This window comes from Cinclus cinclus, chromosome 2, assembly GCF_963662255.1.
Source record: "Cinclus cinclus chromosome 2, bCinCin1.1, whole genome shotgun sequence".
Classification (NCBI taxonomy): Eukaryota; Metazoa; Chordata; class Aves; order Passeriformes; family Cinclidae; genus Cinclus; species Cinclus cinclus.
The window spans coordinates 109,159,328-109,179,071 of NC_085047.1; the positions used below are offsets into that span (position 1 = coordinate 109,159,328).

General features: G+C 42.6%; 1 protein-coding gene across 1 annotated transcript; it reads left to right on the forward strand.

Moving 5' to 3' along the window:
• Window positions 1-4,722: 4,722 nt before the first annotated feature.
• On the forward strand, window positions 4,723-19,458 carry XK (X-linked Kx blood group antigen, Kell and VPS13A binding protein). The gene is made up of 4 exons (XM_062515169.1): window positions 4,723-4,834; window positions 4,925-5,306; window positions 13,442-13,704; window positions 18,632-19,458. The coding sequence occupies exons 1-4, from the start codon at window positions 4,723-4,725 to the stop codon at window positions 19,456-19,458; spliced, it is 1,584 nt and encodes a 527-aa protein (XP_062371153.1).
• Window positions 19,459-19,744: the final 286 nt, after the last annotated feature.

Consider the following 19,744-nt stretch of genomic DNA (forward strand, 5'->3'; position numbering starts at 1 on the left):
TGTTTGCACATTAGTTTCTTGGTTGTGTTTAGTTTCTAAAGTGTAGGCAAATAGGAATTTAAGTGATATAATAGTATTTCTGATTATGCTGTTAAAGCCAAGAGGATGCATTATGTGGGTATTGGTGCTTATTTGTGATGTACCTGTGTTTGTGTGGTGCTGTTTGTGAGTAAAGCTGTAGACTACACATCAGTTTAAGGAGCTATATACTGTTCATGACTTTTAGCCTGCCATCCATATGATTTTGAGGGAAGCTAGATTTGTAGTGTCCAGATTAATTGATTTCAGGATTCATAGAACCAGATGCAGTAAGTTTTATCTACAGTACAGTTCTAGCAAATATATCTTTATTTTTACCTGCTACTCACAACTTCTCATCATAATAGTGTTCATTTTGTGCCACTGCTTTTGACACCTGCTTTGTTTTCATCACTGTTGCCTTCAATTTCCCTGCCTTTGCTTCCCAACCTCTGAATAACTTAAGGAGGCTGAAGAAGTAACCCAGGTCTTTTGTTCTTGAAAACAAGACTGATTGATTTGCTTAAGCAGGGTGTACTACTAACTTGCACTACATTATGTTATGCTCCCAGATGGTCTCTTCTCACAGGCTGTGCCATTTCCCACCTGCTAAAGAAAAGTCATTATCCTATATAACAACTTTCACTGGTGTTTTAGTTCGTTAAATAAAAGAGAGACTTAGAAGGGAGCATGGTCACTTCTCCAGTATTTCAGTTCTGTTAAGACAATCAAAACCAAGTGAAATGGCTAAACATTCCAAAATACACTTTTAAATAGTTCTGGGAAATATGCATAAGGGAATGCATGTAAAGGGATCACCTTTATTGCTACTCTGTCAAATTAAGTAATGCCACTTTGATGTTCTAATACTGATTATATATGGACATGGAAAGACTCTGACAAGAATACTGATTGGTTTTTTTAATACTGTAGAAAAAACCAAACTCTGGGTATCTGCTGTATTCAGAAACGTAGAGGGGAATATGTGCAAATGGAAACTTTGATAAGCAATCAGGTTTTTGTACTCACATAGTTTTCTGCATATAGTTACAGTATCTGCCAACATATTGCATGTTTTATGCCAACAGTGACCTATTTTAGTGTACACGTGCATTTTGAGAATATATCGTTGTTCTTTGGATCTCTGAGGTCTGCCAAGTACATCTCAGGTGCAGTAATCTTCTACATACCTTGAATATTCACTGGCATGAGTGCATATTCTAATCTGTAGGAAGATCAGTATATCAGCACAGCCTGGACTGCTCTGAGAAGACATTTCAGTTTATATAAATATGTCTTAGTCTAATTACTAGCAGCAGAAAGCTAAATTGAAATAAGAAAATGACCAAAAATCCCACTGTGAGGGGAACAACATACTTCAAAGCCATAATCCAAAAATGCTCAGGGCCCACAAAACAATACAGCAATTTAGGGATATGAGTAGGCATTTTCCAAGGGAATAGCACAGTGTTGCATGGCACAAGTAGTGGGTCAGCAAGCACTGTGCAGGTTTCAGCTGCTTTGAACAGCACTCCATTGCCATTATATAGCAAAGTCATCAAATGTACAGAAGAATTTGCCTGTGAAGGAGTTGCCTGTAGCTGAACCTACTGCCTACTCCTATCTTTTAATGGAACAGAAGTGATGTGCACTATCCACGATGGAGCAGTTAAAAAAATATATTCAAAAAGCCAATAGCACCAACTTTTCCATCTGCCTTTCAGTTATTAAACTTAACTAATTTGTACTGTTACCATTGGTCCTACACCCCGTATATTTGAAATTCTACATTATGCTCTCAAAAAAAATTATAAAGAGCAATCTGCTTGAAAATACATAAGGCCATATTTATTTTTAATGCTTAGAAGGGAGTCCCTTGACTTTGTTCATTGCATGACTCAAAGAGAAGATGGAGGCATTTAGGTCAAGTACAGCAATACCACCTAGAATGGCAGAAAATTAATTAAAAATCCATTTTGCTCAGTGGTACAATGATACTTGAATACAAGAGATTTTATAGTGTACTGATGTTCAGCAACAGTAGAAGTCTGACCATGTAGAAGTCCTTAAGCCAATTTTATTCTATAGGCAATAGAAACCAGATCCTAGTCCAACATATATTTTTACATCATATAGAAGAGAAAGGCTGTCTGACCAGAAATTTAATTCTGCTTCTGTCTTCATTACCACGACCACACAAGAGAGAAGGATTTCCTTTAACAGCGTTCTGGTTTTGCAAGTGAGTTGGCCACCTGCACTCATTTTAAGGGCCTGATAGGCCACTTGCTTATGTCAGTGGTGAGCCTCCACTTGATTCCAGGCATGTAAGGTAGCTCCTTCCACATGTGTGAAATAGGGGTAAAACTATGTCATTCCAGACCCCAGGCCTACAAACTTTCCTTTACACAGGAGTCCCATGGAATTAGTAAGGCTTGTTTGCATAGTATGAGGAAAGCACAGGTGTTTGCATATGCAGGGCCCTATTTGATAGCAGTTTATATACACTTTATCTCAATATCTCTGCAATATACATGAATACCAATACAAATAAAAAATACAGGGAACTTAAGTGGCATTATTTCATGTCTAGTTTGTGTTGGTGACACTTGATTATTCAGTATATTCCAGTGTGTGATGTTCATTCCTTGAGTACGTGCCACACCCTAGATTGGTTTCTCAGTGTTACAGCCATTCACAGCCATGATGTGGTACAGGCCTGTAGAATCAAGGTTGATTTGATTCTTTAGAGATGCACCTTATTGTTTGAAAGCAGGATGCCTGCTTTTCTAATATTTTAAACACTGTGATCTTTCAGAATGTGTTTATTGTATTAGTTTTGTATGGTAGATTACGATAGAAACTAGATTTTATAGCTTTTTAAAAGCAGTGATAATAATCTAAGCTTCATAGTGGCAGAACAAACTGTGTATATCTATATTATGAATATTAAAGCTGTGATTATATTTTGCCTTAAATAAAAGTCCAACCTTGAACAGTATGATTTTGCATTGGACTGTTTATTTCTGTATTTATCTTTCATAGTGCTGGCAACTCTTCCTTCCAAAATAGTCATGACTCAGTGCTCCGAAAGTTTTTCAGTGGTTATCAAAATTAAAATAAATAATGTTAGAATGAGATAAATCATCCAGTCTGCGCACAGTGCTTAGGTAAAATACGCCATGGTAGTTTCCTTCAAGACAAGACAGGTTGCTTTTGGCTGGTAAAGTTTCCTACTCCAGGTATTTATTGTCAGTCTGCTTAAATCTCAGTTTCCATGGCCTTTTCCCTTTCCAGAAGCCCCTCCATTCCTAGTGAAGGACACAAGCATTAAATTCACCTAGGCCTGCCCATAACAAGGTTTCCATCTTTGTCATCATGAGCTGAGCTCAACTTGAGCTGAGCAATGGGACTCCAGATTTGCCAGCACAGTAGTTAAAGAAATGGCCAAGCGTTCATTGGCATTTTTAGTGCAAATCTTGTGACACCGTAAATGGCATTAGAGAACAGCAGCAGATAAGCAGAAGTAGCCAGCAGTGTTATCCCAGTAATAATATCTGACACTCCTTATCTTGCCTTCTTGTGCTACAGTAGGTCCCAGATCTGTAGCTAACCCCCACAGGGAGATCAGCAGTTACCTGGGAACAGGCAAGAAGAAACAAGGTCTATCACCAGAGCCAGCTGAGCATGAACCAAGCACCTGCACCAAGAGGAGGATAGAAGTGATGACTGGAGCCTCCTGTGCAGGACATAGGCACCATCTGCCAACCTGGCTTGGTACCTCAGTTTTTTTCTTGCCAGGTGCTCAGGTTCAGGATTTCATGGAGGGACTACAAAGGTTTGTGTTTTCCTCAGGCTGTCACCTTGTGCTGCTCGTCCACGCAGGCATGGGCAATACTGCTGGGGTACATGTCTCCAGAAGGACTCCAGAATTCTAGTGGTGAGGGAGAAAGGATCCTGCTGGTGAGGGAAAGGTCCAGGGACAGTGGGAAAATGCTGCAAGTCAACAGCTGCTGTCACGGCTGAGGGTTCGGCGGCCCAAGGAACCTTTGAAGGAAAAGGTCTGGCAAGCAAGAGGAGAAACATGTGCCAAAGTGCTAAAAGGGCACCTCTGACACTGCTACACTGCCCTGATCAGGGGGTCTGAGCTGGGGGCATCAGGGGAGACTCCCCTGCACTCACAACTCCCTTTCTGCCTTTTGTTTGCTTGGTTTTGTTGTGGGGTTTGTTTATTTATTAAATCACCTCAGCCTTTATTGTTGCACGGGGTTATTTTCTTCCTGGTACAGACTTTGCCCTCACCCCTTCCTTTCAGATCTCTTATCACTACCAGTCCCTGACAGGGAGGTGTAGCCAGGTTGGGGATCGGTCTCTTCTCACAGGCAAATACTGATAGGATTAGAGGGCATGATCTCAAGCTGCACCAAGGGACGTCTAGCTTGGACACTAGGAAGAATTTCTTCAGAGAAAGGATGATCAGACACTGGAGCGGGCTGCCCAGGGAAGCGATGGAGTCACTGTCCCTGGAGGTGTTTCAGGAAAGTCTGGATGCAGCGTCCTGATGCGGCTGTCCTTGCCAGCCGAAGCGCTCCTGTGTGTTCTCCCCGGCCTGACGAAGCGCCCTGAGGGGCAGAAGGGCCGAGGGTCACGGCTCTCCCCTTCACCCCAACGCCTCGGTTCGGCTGTCTGACGGCTGAGGGAGACACGATGAGGGGCAGCTCCCCGCGCACCGCCGGGGAACCTTCCTCCGCTCCCGGCCCAGTCAGGGTCGAGCCTCAGGCGGGATCCAGGGGCAGGCGGGATCTAGGGCCGGTCAGGATGGGCCGCTGGCCCGGACCCAGCCCCAGCCTCAGCCCCAGCCTCAGCCCCAGCCTCAGCCCCAGCCCCAGCCTCAGCCCCAGCCCCAGCCTCAGCCCCAGCCCCAGCCCCAGCCCCAGCCCGCCAAGGCCGCGGGCGGGCGGCGGGCGCGGCGCTCCCTCTGGTGGGGACTGGGCCCTAGTGCGCGTCGGCGGCGGCAGGGCGGGCCGGGCTGGGGCGGCCGCTGCGATGAAATTCCCGGGCTCCGTCCTCGTCTCCCTCGTCCTCTTCTTGTCCGAGACGGCGGCCGCGCTGTGCCTGAGCGCGGGGTACCGCGACGAGGGGGACGGCATGTGGCAGGTGCTGACGCTGCTCTTCGCCCTCGTGCCCTGCGTGCTGGTGCAGCTCAGCCTTCACTTCATCCACCGCGACGTGAGCCGCGACCGCCCGCTGGTGCTGCTGCTGCACCTGCTGCAGCTGGGGCCGCTCGTCAGGTCGGTGAGTCCGTGCCGCCTCCAGCGGGCCGGGGCCGGAGGCGCCCGGAGCCCCCCGGCCTTTGTGCGGGGCGGGCGGGGCCGCTCCCGCTCTGCACCGCCGGGAGCCGCCAGTCCTGCCGCAGCTGCGGGAGGAGCAGCGTCCTTCGGGAACGCTCCGGACACTGAGCGGCGGGTGACCCCTGGGAAAAGGGGCTCAGCCCTGCCGGGCCGCGGGCAGCCGCGAGAGCCCCTCCGCGTCCCGCTCTGCGCTGGGTTTCCATCCCTGTGGCTCCTTGCAGATGGTTGTGTCTGTTCGCTGCTACCTCATCTACAGCGCTTTGCTCTCAGTTCGCTTCCGAGAGAGAACGGGACATTCTTCCCTCGGTTGCGAGTTTAGGGCAACGGTAGTACCCATCCCATCAGAGCATCAGTGGTGCTCTAGTCTGTGTCTTCTTTGCAAACGTGGGCTTCCTGACCCAAATTGCTTTGGAGGTTTCTTCTATTCCAGTTCAACGTCTCACTGAAAATACCCTTAGGAAAAAAATAAATCAAAATATTTAGATGAAAAGTTACAGCAGTGTGCAGCTCCAAGACAAAATGTTTCCTGGGGGCATTAGTTTTAATTTTGTATTCAAAAATTTTATTTAAAAAGAAAGGGAATTAAATGCAGTATGTCTGTAGTACAGACTAGGAGAAAGTATCACCAACTTTTTGAAATTCCTTTAAGAGAGAGATTTGTTCACACTAAGAAAGGTGAACAGTTTGGGTGCTACAAAATATCTTAACACTTCAAAAAACATTGACTTCTATAACCATGCACGGGTTTTTTGTTTGCTTTGTTAATATTTTAAAGATGTTTAAGTTATGGCTTAACGGATCTTAAACAGCTCTGATTTCCTAATAGCTAACAACAATATCCTACATTCTTGGAATAGAAGAGAGGAACCAAAGAGAAAGAAACTATCAGAAATTAAGTATATTACTTTTGTCATGTATCAATCATGTCATCAATCTAAATAAGTTTCTTGAGGTCAGAAAAGGAGAGAATAATGTCAAGCTAGAATATCGAAGAAGCAGACAAGGTTTGAGCAAGATTTTGAAGAAACAGACAGGATTTGAATAACAAGAAGAACTGGGGGAATTTTATTTTTAATTATATGAAAGAAACATAGATTTATATTTTGACCTCAAGCACCAATCATGACTTGACTTTCTGTTTCTTTCTCAACATCAAGTTTTCTGTTTACAACACAAATCTTATCTTGTGCAGAACCGCAGTTCCTGCTCTCTGGTGAACTCCCAGCTGCAGTCACTGCTGTAAAACTAGTGAGCATATGGAAGCCCTCTCCTCTCCTTTAGGGTGTTGCCAGCTCTGCACTTCTTCCTTTCTGAAAGATTTACAAACTTAGCATTTCCAGGTTTGAAGATGCTCTGGATGTGCTGCAGCATGCTTGTGCCATAGTCCCCATGGCATTCTTTAGGCATGACAAAGTGATATATGTTGACCTCTCTCTAAACCAAGAATAACTGGAATTATAATTACTAATTAAATAGGGTACTACATTCATGCTACCTGAAAAACTCATTTTCTGCTAAAGGCTGGAAGGACTCTATAAATTAAAAGTTTAATACAAAACAACCTCTCTACTTTTAGGGAAATGTGTCAGTTTATAGGATACAGCACAAAAGTCTGGGAAGGGAGAGTGATCTGAGATAGTAAAAGGTTTAGGTTTTTTTCCTTCCTTGCCTTCCTGCAACTAAAGATTGCTGTATCTGTCAGAAGAGGAAACTGATTGCTTCCTGTCAGATATAGCTCTGCACTGTAAGTGTTGTTATGTTTTCAGCACACAAAATACCTTCCCTTTCCCTGCTTTGCACAGGAAATTTTTTACCCTGTCTGGACTGGCATACACAGGTGGTAGCTGGAAGGCAAAGTATCTTCTGGTTGTATTATCACTGCACTGTGGCTTTAACTTTTTGCAAGCTGAAAAGGACCATTGTCCTTGGAGGATTTTACTCCATCCTTGTAGTCAAACCTGCTCCTTTGCTCCAGAGAATCCTGCTGCTCTCAATCATCTGCTTCCCTCGTGTGAAGCCTGGCTCCGTCCTCCCTGCTGGGACTCTTGTGCCTCACTGGCACAGCCCAGGCCTGCTTAGGGAGGGCTGGGTCAAATTAGGTCAAATAGGACACAGACAGTAGAACCTCCCCAGGCTCTGTCTGCTTGTGGCATGGGAATGAAACATTTAAGAACCTTGAGGCTGTGTGTGATGACATGCTGCAGCAGAGAGCTGGCAGCTTTGGATGGCTTTAAAAGAAACTTAACACCAACTTTTTAGCTCTCTCTGTTTGGTATCATATGATAGAGAATAGTCAGGATTTCTCTGTTCAGACTTAAATACTCAAATATCAGTGCACTGCTTTACCATTAGCCCGTGTATGTCGTGTGAGTTTTTCTTCATGATCTTTAAAAACTAGATTTTTTTTTTCCCCTTCCTTTTTTCCTTAAAAAAAACCCTTTAAATCTGGGGGAATGATTTGGAAATATCTTGGCAGGGAAGAAGGGTATTTAGCCTTGCAAGCCAAATGATTCAGCCTATTTTGAATCATCTGAGCCATGGGAAAAAAGTACTTTCTCTCATAGAACCTTCTTGCATGCCACCACCTTCCCCAAACACCCACACTCCACCTGTTCAGGAGGCACTCGCTGTCCTGCTGCTGCCACTGGAAGGACTAAAATTAGGTAGCGTCCCTCTTTCTGGAGAGGACTTTTGGGGTACTGTTAATGTACCCTTTTTTAATTACACCCTGTCTGGTGTACTGTTAATATACCCTTTTTAAATTTCTTCTCCCACTCCCTAGGAGTTTCTCTATAAATTTGGAGCAATTTGTAGAGCAAAATTCCTATCTCCCTTAGTGGCCTGGCTGTGATCCTTAGGATGCAGGCATGCTGGAGGCTCTGCAGAGACTTGGCTGGAACAAAGTGACTGCAGGTTTCTGGGCATCATGGGGGATTCCTGCAGCATTTCAGGTCAGTGCCACTCCTTGTGAGTTCAGTAATTTGTCTGGATGCTTAGAAGATGTATTTGGGTAGGTTTGCTTTTGTGGTTTTGGGTTACATTTTTATGTAAAACAAGATTCTTTTACCACAATAAGTTAATTATAACAGAAAAAATACTTTAAACAGTAGCCAGTGTCATTGAGAGGCTTATTACTTTTGCCTTTTCCCTAGGGAAGGTCATGATGAGCTTTTTGGCTCAGGCTGCTCCTGTGCTAGGGCCTGTCTCTTTGTTCCCTTCATTTGGATGGCACTTGTAGCACCAAGGTCATCTTGAGATTTTAAGCGCTGCTACAATTCCAATACATAATTATTGGATGTAGTTTTTCTGGTGTACCATTCTACGCTTAGGGATTTCTTTGAAGTGTAAATAACCCCTCAGAGAATCAGGGAGTTGTTTAGGTTGGAAAAGACCTCTAAGATCACTCAGTTCAACTGATAACCCAGCACCACTGTGTTCACCACTACACTGTGTCCATGAATACCACATCCACATGCCTTTTGAGCATTTCTAGATGTGGTGATTACACCACTTCCCTGGGCATCTTATTCCAATATCTGAATGCCTTTCTGTGAAAAAATGTTTACTAATATCCACCTAAACCTTCCCTGGACCAACTTTAGGCTGTTTCTTCTTGTCCTGTCTCTTGTTATCTTGGGAGAAGAGGCTGATCCCCACCACACTCACTACAACGTCCTGAGGAGTTGTAGGGAGCAAAATGTTCCCCCTGAGCCTCCTTTTGTCCTTACCCTTCATGATAGCTACCAGAGAACCTCCTGTTAACTTGCTTGCCCTTTTCAATTCTTCAAGTAATAAAAAGATCAAGAGCTGAAGTGCATATTTCCAACAAACTGACTTGACCAGTTGGTGTTGGGACTGTTAGTCTGCTGGATGCTGGGGCTCCCTCTCACCTGATTTACTGAAGACTGTAATGAAGTGGCATCATCAAAACCAACTGTTGTGAACCTGGCAGTGCTTCCTTCTGGTACCAGCTTCATGGAGAGGGATGTTTGAGTGACTGCAGGTGTCTTTGGAACTCTGTTCCCCAGTGCTGTTAGTCCAGTGTGAGCCCAGCCTGTTCTGTGTGAGGAGATGCAATCAGGGAAGGGCTGGGCCAGCAGAAGGATGAACCCTTTCAAAAAACATCTCGAGTAAATATAACAGGCCTGCTATATAGAACATTAATGACTGTTTTCCTCAGGTTATAATAGGACAAGGCTATAAACAACAGTAAACAATAGACCTTTTCTTTTTTTTTTAATGGGGTCAGGCTTTGTTTCTCAAGGCATAAGGAGAAACAATTACATGTCTCTATGTACCATGTAGACAGCAGCACAACAGATGCAGGAGGAAGCTTGCATCAAACTGCCAGAGGAGCTGCTGTTATGGCCAAAGTTTGATTATGTGAGCTGCAGAAAGTAAAAAAAAAAAAAAAAAAAAAAAAAGAAAAAACAAAACCCCCAATAATTTTTTTTACAATCGTTCATGTTCTGGGCATCTAATTCTGTAATTTGAAATCTAATAAGCTCTAATAGTGCAGATACTGCTTCAATGGCAATGTGCAGAAGCCTTGTCTCTTCTGTGTAGTCTCTCTTTGCTAGTGACCTGCTTAACAGCTCAAAAGAGAACAGGTCTAAAAACTTCCTGTCCTTGTAGGATTTCATCAGCAGACCTCACTGTAGGACATCCTGCTAGCTCTAAACTTTATAACTGTTGATGCGCCTCCCTCTTTTCCAGATGGGAAAAATACGTCAAGGTTCTCTTCAGGGTATTTTCTTTCTGTATTCTCGAGTAGATGTGTCAGGTGTCCATGGTGAGGTGAACAGAAAGTCAGTGCAGGTAGGAGGTAGAACAGTGAGTGAGGAACAGATCTTTGCCTGATGCAGGTAAGTAAACCTGCAGGACGGATAAGTGTTTTGCATACTTCTCTAAAGAGAATGAATTAGTAAAATGTAAGTATTAGAGAAATCTGCTTGTACAGTTGCAGAGGGTTTATGTGGACAGGTGTCAAATAGCCATTTATTCCTGGAGTGCTGGTTGGGTGTGGAAAGTTCCCTGTTTTCATTGCCTTCTCCCTCTTCACACCGCCATTATTTTGCCTGTGTTCCAATCCCACGCATCCATGATTAAACAAGGAAATGAGGTGCTCACTCCCAGCAAGCATATGAGGGTAGGATTATTCCTCCTACTTACTGTGTAGAAGACAAATGTGTTGCAGCTGAATCACTCTTTGTGGGCACCATCAGGACTCCTGAAAAAGCGTGGCTCTACTTTCTGCCAAGATATGGCAGCATTGAAGAAAGTTGCGCCATCCTTTTCTTACCTCTTAACTTTCACTGTAGAAAGTAGATCTGACTTTTTTTCCTCAGAGCAATTTTACATCCTTCAGAGCCTGTGCTATGGTTGCCAGTGCCTTACGTGCAGAGGAGACAGCCAGCTGCTTGCCTTCTGCTCTTGATACCATGTGATGGGCTCTTGAAGGCGCCCTAAACCTCATTGCAGGAGATGGATTGTGCAGAAGTTGGGATCTCTCACTCCTGTCCCTCTGGAGCAGAGCAGCACCAAGGGCTTCTGCAGAATTCACCATGCTGCAGGAACTTATAACTGTGAGGGAAAGCTGCTGTGAAGCAATCCTCTTCTTGCATTGTCTCTTAGCTGTGTTTTGTGCTAAAAATGAGCAAGCCAGGTAGTTCATTTAAAGACAAGATGCCCAACCCCTCAGCACGTACTTTAAAGGCAAAGTCATAATCTGATTCAGCAACATGATCTGCTTTGATTCTTCATCACAGTTCTGGACCCTTCTCACCTGGACAGTTATTCAAGTGCCTGTGCCCCTCCCACACTCTATTGCTTAAACTTTCAGATTGGTGCTTGCTCTTTCTAGTATGTCAGCTGCTAGTCTGCTCCTGTTTGAAGCAGTTGGGCAGTGGCACCAGCTGGAATTCTGAGTGCATTTGTTATTTGTCCCAGAAGGCTTGACTTCCAGAAACACTCTTGCATGAGACTGGCAGGGTCTGGGAGAACATGGGCATCATTATGAATGTACCCTAAATGCTTGCATATAACATTTTTTATTACTCTGTTGTAGTGGTAGAAGCCCCATTTGGCTCTAAGGTTTGCTCATCAGACCATTTAATGTTATGTTTGCTTTTCTGTATGGACAAAACATCCCTGTCAGAAACAATATACTGCTACTTCATACCCACATAATAAATAAAAGTCAAATGCTTGCTCCAAAACTCAGTGTTTGGTTGATTATAATGTTTGCTATTGTTAGTAGTCTCATAAACCTGATCTCTTTAATGGGATCATTGCATATTTTTAGATGGGTCCCTAGACTATATCTACTTCCAATCACACACAGCAAAAGTTCAGAGCCTGATGCTGAGATGCAGTTTTCCATAATATACTCAGACTTGCCCGCAGCTCAGGGTGAATGCATGCCTGTGAATACTAAAGGAGACAAAAATGGTCTGGGATCTTTCTTTTTGGAATAAAATCAATCTGTTGGTTTCAGAATCTATGCTGGTTTCATAAATCCACAGTGCTTTATTAATTTTTCACACTTTACTTTTGGCTGTATCGATTCTTTCATGTGGAACAAGATTGACAGGGATTGAAAAGATTAATGAGGGGAAGACAGAAAGTCACCTCTGTGAATGGAGCGTCCAGAGCAGCAGGAATGTTGAATAGCTTTAATCATAATGATACGTGAAGCCTAGTGAACCAGGAATAGTGCTACACAATCCCAAAATTGCTCTTCATCTAGAGAAGTTGAAACTTGCTAGTGGTCCAGTTAGAGGAAAAAATGAAGTAAAGTTTATTAAAATAAACAGAAGTAATTTTTAAAATTCTTCTCCCTTCCCCCTCATCTTGTGCTTTCACCCGTTCTTATGTTGTTCCTTTATTATTATTACCTCCCAGACAAGGGTGAATATTTCCCTGTGTGTTCTGGGTCCTGCTTCATGCCCAAGCCTGCCCTTGACATCTTCATACCCAAGCACTTCTCTTAGAATAGTTTTCATAAAGTTTTAGCCAATCAAAAAACAGTCATTGGAAAGAAGTTGCAGAAGCTGTTCTTTCCTTTCAGATATCTCTCTGGGGCTGTTATCTTCTTTAATACTCCAGGAACCAGACTGTCCTTGTTGCTACGATATTTTTCTGGAGACAACCTTTTCTATTTCCTCCCAAATGGAGGGAGGTCTCTGTGTGTGGGTAAAGACAGCAAATAGTACAACAATATGTCATTTATGAGTAAAAGTGTGTGCTGGCACCCGTTGGTTCCTTGGAAGTCAGTTGGCAGTAAGTTAGACCTGTATAAAGAAGAGGGTTTGGCTTCCACTGTGTTTAAAGTATGAAGAGCTGCAGCAACTGGAAACACTGCATCTTCTTACTTATAATCTTTTCTGCGAGATTATATTTAATATTTCTTTAACAGTACAATAAATGTAAGCACACTTAAGAACTAAAGCTCCTATTCTTGTGCCTTTAAAAAAAAAATGTTGATTTTGAGGGTTGCAAGGCTCAAAACTGCTCCTATTCATTGCTATGGTACGTTATTGGTGTTTTGAACTATTGCTTGGTAAAGTTTTGAGGCGTGTGCACCTGTTTGTACCCTGAGCTTCTCTCTTCAGATGTTTTAAGGCAAAGGTATGAAAAGTAGATTTATTGCCATGTCCCATTAGTATGTCACAGATGTATAAATAACAAAAAGAGAAAGACAAGAGAATCTGAAGAAACACATTTCCAATTTGGGTCCTGGGTTTGGCATCCTTGTAGTGGATGAGCAGTTTAAGGACTTTAATGTCACACCAGAGAGCAAGGGCATCTCATAGAAATTAAACCTCCCAAGTTTGAGTACTACAAGAAGCCCAAAGGGCACTGCCAGATTCTTGCCCTCTATTAATACATAGTTCATCTTTTAGAGAATGAACTCTGTCATATTCCAAGTTTACCTGGAGAAGAAAACTCACAGGCTTTGCTCTATGAAAAAATGGCTTAGGATTTAGTATGTGATTGCTTAAAATACCAGGAAGTGGGGAGATCTTTCATTCTTTCATTTTTCCCTGTTACTCTATCTACTTGTTTGCTTGTAGGTGTGTGGAGGCCTTTTATATTTACTTCAGTGCTGAAAGAGTTGAAGAACCCTATGTCAGCATCACAAAGAAGAGGCAGTTGCCCAAGGATGGGTACTCAGAAGAAATTGAGAAGGAAGTGGGGCAGGCTGAAGGCAAGCTGCGCACACACAGGTCTGCGTTCAGCAGGGCCTCTGTGATCCAGGCGTTCCTCGGCTCAGCGCCCCAGCTCACGCTCCAGCTCTACATCTGTGTCCTGCAGCAGGAGGTCACGGTTGCCAGAAGTAGGTAGAGCTGCTGTTATGACTTCTTTAGTGTTTGGGTGGGAGGGCAGTCAGTTATAGCTGCCCTGCACGAAAACCAAGCATTCTGCTGTGGGTTTCATCTCCCTGATAGCTTTTGGTGATGATGTTGCTTTCAAATTTGTATAATCATGTTTTAGATATGACACCTTCTGTAGCACACTTGGGTTGCTATAAAAACACTTATTTGATAAAGTGACCATTATGGTATGAAAGGGAGGCAGCTGGAGGGACTGAGCTGTCTTTGTGAAGAAGAAGAAAAAAATTACCTCTGTTCCATTTTGGTTTTTGAGTAAAACTTTCTGGAAAATTCCTTGGGGTACATTGTGGAGCATGTTTTGTCATGCTGCTTTAGGGAGGGTATACTTTCAAGAATGCAGTTTTAAATATGAACTGAGTCCATCAAAATGAATGAGGAATCAAAAGGCAGTAAGCTGCTATGCAACTGTGGTCATCTCATCTCTGAACCCGAGCTGTTAAGCCTTCACCAAGCATTGCTGCACGACATGGACTTACCAGGACACATGTGCTCTCTTACTGCGGGACTCTGCATCTTTGCTTCCATGACATGCTCTTGATTTTCTGGTTCATTGCTGAATGGAGAACCATCTCCAGCTGGTCATGGGGTAAACAGCTTTTCAATGTAAGAAAGGACTTTGGTACCTCTGTGAACTTGATGGTGCATTTCCACTGAAACACTAAATAGCTCTTGTTGTATCTCTTAAGGTCCTGAGAGGATCTATACCAGCTTCACAGCTAGGGAGGCTGAGGCAAAGGTGACAAGTCAATAATTGAAATAAAGTAAAATATTATATCATAATACTCATAATCATAATAGTAATCATAATGATAATAATAGTAGTAGTAATGAAGGGGATAGAGAGGGGTGGAGGGAGAGAGAGGGAGAAGAATAAAGCCCAAGAAAGTGATGCACAAGCCACCCCCCAGCACCAATCAGCCTCTCACAGACAACTTCCCCCAGTTAATACACTGAGCATGATACCAGTGGTTTGGAATATCCCTCTGGGGAGTTCGGGTCATCTCTTCTGGCTGTGCTTCTTCACAGTTTCTTGTATACTTCTTCACTGGCAGAGCATGGGAAACTGAAAAGTCCTTGACTTAAGGACTGCTGAGCAACAGCTAAAACAGTGTGTTATCAACATTATTCTCATGCTGAATCCAAACTCAGCACTATATCAGCTACTAGGAAAAAAAAATAACTATCCCAGCCAAAACCAGAACATTATAGCAGTAGGTTCTTAGAAGACATTACTCCTTCCAGTTCCTGAATTCTTTATAACTAAGGTAGGTGCTTCAAATAACCATGGCATTTGTGATGTGGGATTCAACAGGATTGAATCCTTTACTGACTGGTGGAACTAGGAAAATCTCCAGTCACTTCGCTGTAGATGGCATTTACTTGAAAAAGGTCACCATTTTATGGTCTTTCTTTTATTACTGGTTTTGACCGTAATGGTCATGATTTCCAAAGAGAACTCCTATGTTCCAGATGATCAGAGAACTGCAAATTTCATAATCATTTGTAATGCTCTATTGCTTCTAGCTTTTTTGGTCACTGCTGGGATAAGTTGTAATCACAAACTGATAAGTGACATTCCTTGGGTGAAATAGCCAGAGATAAGCTGGCTCACCACAGAGTTTGGTGAACCCACTTGTAAATGCAGCAGTTATTTCATGCTTCCCAGGAACATCTCCATACAGCTGTATTTCTAAAATACAGAAATGCAAAGAAAAAAGTTCACAGTTAGGAACTGTGTCAATGTCTGTTAGAGTTCATTCATCAGAAAAACAAGAGTCCTAACCATATTCTTGTATGTATCTTAGCTGCTGATATACTGAAACTTCCTGCAATCTCTTTATCCATCAGCCCAGTTCTTATTCCACACTTCAGATGTCTTCAGCTTCCCTGTTCTTTGACACTAGTCCTCCAAATTTCAAGCTGTCTTCCATTTGCATCTGTTACAATGATCACTTTCTTGTATTTTGACTTCCACATGTTTTGTCTTGTCTCCTCATCAGTCTGTTATTTTTCTGGATTCCTACATATCCTCTCATTCTGTGTAAATTCTGCTTGTTCAAGGGTAATGAGGTTGGTATCACTTGAGAAACTGAAGCTGTTTACCATCATGCTGGGGACATGGCTTGTCCCTTTCAAATCTGTTTGAAACTCCTTATTGTGTTGGCTTGAACACATCTGAAAAGATCATGCATCCTTGCCTAGCCCTTTGTTAGCCAGAGCCGTGCTGTATATTTCTTGTGTATTTCATGACATTCATTAATTTCTCTCGATGTTTTCTTCTGGGTTATGGGGGATTTGCCAGTGTCTGGCATTCTTCAAAACTGTCATTTCACAGTCTGCCAAGAATGTAAGATCAAGATAAGCAAAAGCAGGATCAACTCTTGAGGTTAGTGATGAGCGACATAAAGCTTTGGTGACTGTTTATCATGAAGAGTGTAAAAATGTTGGAGGTAATACAACATTTGAAACCCACGTGTATTAGCCTGATCTGAGTCCTAGTTCTGTTTTGTACACATATAACTTTAGTATCTATAGTAGATTTCAGTGGTACTTGTGAGGTGGCTCAACTAGAGCAGAATTCGCTGCCTCAATGGTTTCTGAAGTGGAAGGACCAGATCTTGAAAGGACTTCAGATGTAATAACAAAACACAACAAAGTAAATCAGTGCCTCCCTGGATCACTCTGTGAGTCCACCTCTGATTTGTAAGAAAAAGATAGCCTTTTGGGAGGAGGAAGGAAGAAGTGAAATGCCACCTTTATAAGGACTGTTAGAGGGTTTGGAACTGTTCCAGGGGAACATTTTAAATTTGCATTTCTTTGTCTGTTCAGGATGAGTAAAAACAACAGTGTCACCCTCTCATATTTCCCTCTGTGGTTGCTTCAAACCATCTTTCTCACAGAGTTAAAAGTTATGTTTGAACTGAAGGTTTGGTGACAATAATGAGCTTTTAGGAAAGGAGTAGGACCGGACTAGTGTATTAAACCAGAGTCAGCATGACCTCTTTTCTGTCAATGGACACATGCCTCTTTTGAAGGTTTGAGTTTGTAAGATAGGTTTGAGATTAATATAGATTCCCTAAAGTGATATTGGGGAATAATATCAATGTTTCCGCTTGTCACAAAGCAGGCAGCAAGCAGAGTTCCAGCACAGCAGCACTAAGTCCCTGGTGGGTGCATCTTTATGTTCCTTTAGCTCTGAGAATATTCTTTTGCTTCAGTAGCTGTTGGAATTTATGTTCATTCACAGGTCAAGACTACAGGAAAGATTCTGTAAAAAGCCATAGGACATCAAGCAATAGTCTTGACTGAGCTCACCCGCTCTTCTGCTTTCAGCTGATGTTTTTCTAAGACATAAAATTTTAAAATGCCCAGCTCTATGTGCCTTTTTGCATATAGGTTTATTGTCACAGGTTTATTTTAAGTGATTATTTGAGATATTATTCAGTGCTGTTAGAGAGATGTCTAAAAACTACTGACTGCCTACTAACAATTTCAACATAAACATTTTCAGAGAATATATGCACCACCAAACTGGCATGTACAAAATTGCCATATAAAATGGTAAATGCTTTTTGCCTTATTGAGTGCTTTAGAAAATTACATATAAAGACTTAATTGTTTTCCAAAGTAATTCAGAGGTTTTTGTGAGTCATAATGGAAAAGAGATTAGCTGAAATGATAGAGAAAATTTTCTTAGAAAGTTGTTAGAGGTCTTAAAATATACTTGTTTCTTCCAAAGGATTGCTTAGAATTTAGTGACTTATAATTAGGGAAGAAGCCCTAGAAACCCTGATAATTTTGGTCGTATAGGTAAACAGGAAATCCAGTTTATTTGTAGGATATTGCACACAAACTAATTGAAGGCTGCAGAAAACACTGGTTGCTAAGCAATGCTAATGCAATTGACATAATTAAGGAATCCCAACTTTGATTATTTTATCTGATGCATTATCAGCTATTCAGCCTGTTGGTAAAAATTGTGAATAAATATTTATATAATTGTGTAGCACTTTGTTTATTCTCTGTGTATTCATGTACATTTGTATTTTCTTAATGTGGCAAGACAGGATGCTCTCCTGCAGTGCCAAGTAACATCTGGTCTCTGCTTTCACTTTTCTGCAGAATGTAAATGTGAAACCTTCCTTTTGGGTACTGAAAATTTAGCTGAATTTAAAGGCATTTTTAGTAGTGTTTTTTTTTTAAATGCATGACACAGATGTGTGTATAAAGATAATTGATGTATAGGAAAACACAGTGCAGGCAGGTGGGTAAATATGTCTTTACACAGTCAGAGACAATGAGGACAGTGCTGGGTTTAAATTCCTTCAGCTTTCAGTTTTGAGCTGTGTTACATACCTTTTTTGTGGTTTGCTTCGACACTGAACTTCACAAGCACAAAGTTATCTGCATGTCCAAGTTACTCCTAAGTTTCAGCTTCTATTTTGCAGTTTTTTATCTGCACGGGAAGGAAGTTGCACCCCTGTGCCTTGTGGAGTAATGTAGGAGTTTGGGAGCAAGTTGGATATTCTAGTGACTGAGCTGTGAAATTACCAAGGACAGCCTGTGTATGAACAGCCCTGGGCAGGGGGGAGAGACACCTGTGCCTTGTGCTAAGTGCCTTCTTTTTCTTGTTAGCTACTGGAATAAGTATCAAATGAGGACCAAAATAGGAGGTAGGATTAGAGTAATGTGCTGAGTTTGACGGGGTAGAGTTGATTTTCTTCACACAAGTACAGGCTGGGAATGTCCCCTGTGGCATTACCCTGCTGGGAATCCCCAGGACTGCGGTGACAGTGACTGCACCTGCACTCCCCTGATGCGATATCTGCTGCTAAGCTGAAGGTCCTGATTTGTCTTTTCTCTTTGTAGGTATTTTTATGGTGCTTTCTCTCCTGTCGATTGTTTATGGCGCCTTACGCTGCAACATCCTGGCTATTAAGATAAAGTACGACGATTACGATGTCCGTGTGAAACCTGCTGCCTACCTCTGCATATTCATGTGGAGGAGCTTTGAGATCGCCACGCGGGTCACAGTGTTGGTGCTTTTCGGTTCAGTCCTTCGAGTCTGGGTTTTCCTCGTCGTGCTGCTGAATTTCTTATGTTTCTTCTTCTACCCGTGGATTCAATTCTGGCTTAGCAAGTCTCCATTTCCTGAGAACATAGAGAAGGAATTGAGCAGGCTGGGCACTACCATCGTCCTGTGCCTTCTCACGTTCCTGTATGCTGGCATTAACATGTTCTGCTGGTCGGCAGCTCAGGTGGAGCTCAGTGACCCTGACTTGATTAGCAAATCCCAGAACTGGTACCAGATGACCGTGTACTACATCGTGCGGCTGATGGAGAACGCCTTCCTCCTGCTGATGTGGTACATTTATAGAACAGACTTCTACCTGTATGTCTGCGCCCCCATGCTGTTCCTGCAGCTCCTGATAGGTTACTGCATGGGCATCTTCTTCATGTTGGTGTTCTACCAGTTCTGTCACCCATGCAAAAAGCTTTTCTCTTCCAGCATAACCGAAGCTTTCCTGTCGTGTTTCAAGATCCTCTACTTCATTTGCCAGCACCACAAAACTACTCTACTGAAAGGCAAGGTGGCGATGAAATCTCCTGAAAATACTGATGAAGCACAGGGCAGTAGCAAGATAATAGATCCTCCAAACACGAGTATTCATCAAAGTGCTTCTTCCAATGCCTAGTACAACTGGAAGCAAGTAGGTGCCTTTGGAAGATGGCAGATCACCTGCTGGGAACATTGTGTATCTTAGACATTGTGTCTTGTGGGTAGGATTTCTTTCTTGCAGGTGTAGCACTGCATGATGGCTGACATGCCTGTTTTTGTGGAGAACAGTGTATGAGTATTTCTGTCTGTGTGTTTGTGTATGGAGAGCAATGTTGTTTGTAGGTTTCTATTGCAGAGCCTTTTTGCACATAGGTTTATTTCACGTGTTTATTTTAAGTCATTATGGAAGACATCAATTAGAA

What these genes read in the sequence shown, in the direction of transcription:
- XK (XM_062515169.1), top strand. Translation starts at nt 4,723, where the DNA reads ATGAGGGGCAGCTCCCCGCGCACCGCCGGGGAACCTTCCTCCGCTCCC. An exon ending in CAGCTGGGGCCGCTCGTCAG is followed by an intron (nt 5,307 to 13,441) that starts GTCGGTGAGTCC and finishes GTTTGCTTGTAG; the next exon opens with GTGTGTGGAGGCCTTTTATA. An exon ending in GGAGGTCACGGTTGCCAGAA is followed by an intron (nt 13,705 to 18,631) that starts GTAGGTAGAGCT and finishes TTCTCTTTGTAG; the next exon opens with GTATTTTTATGGTGCTTTCT.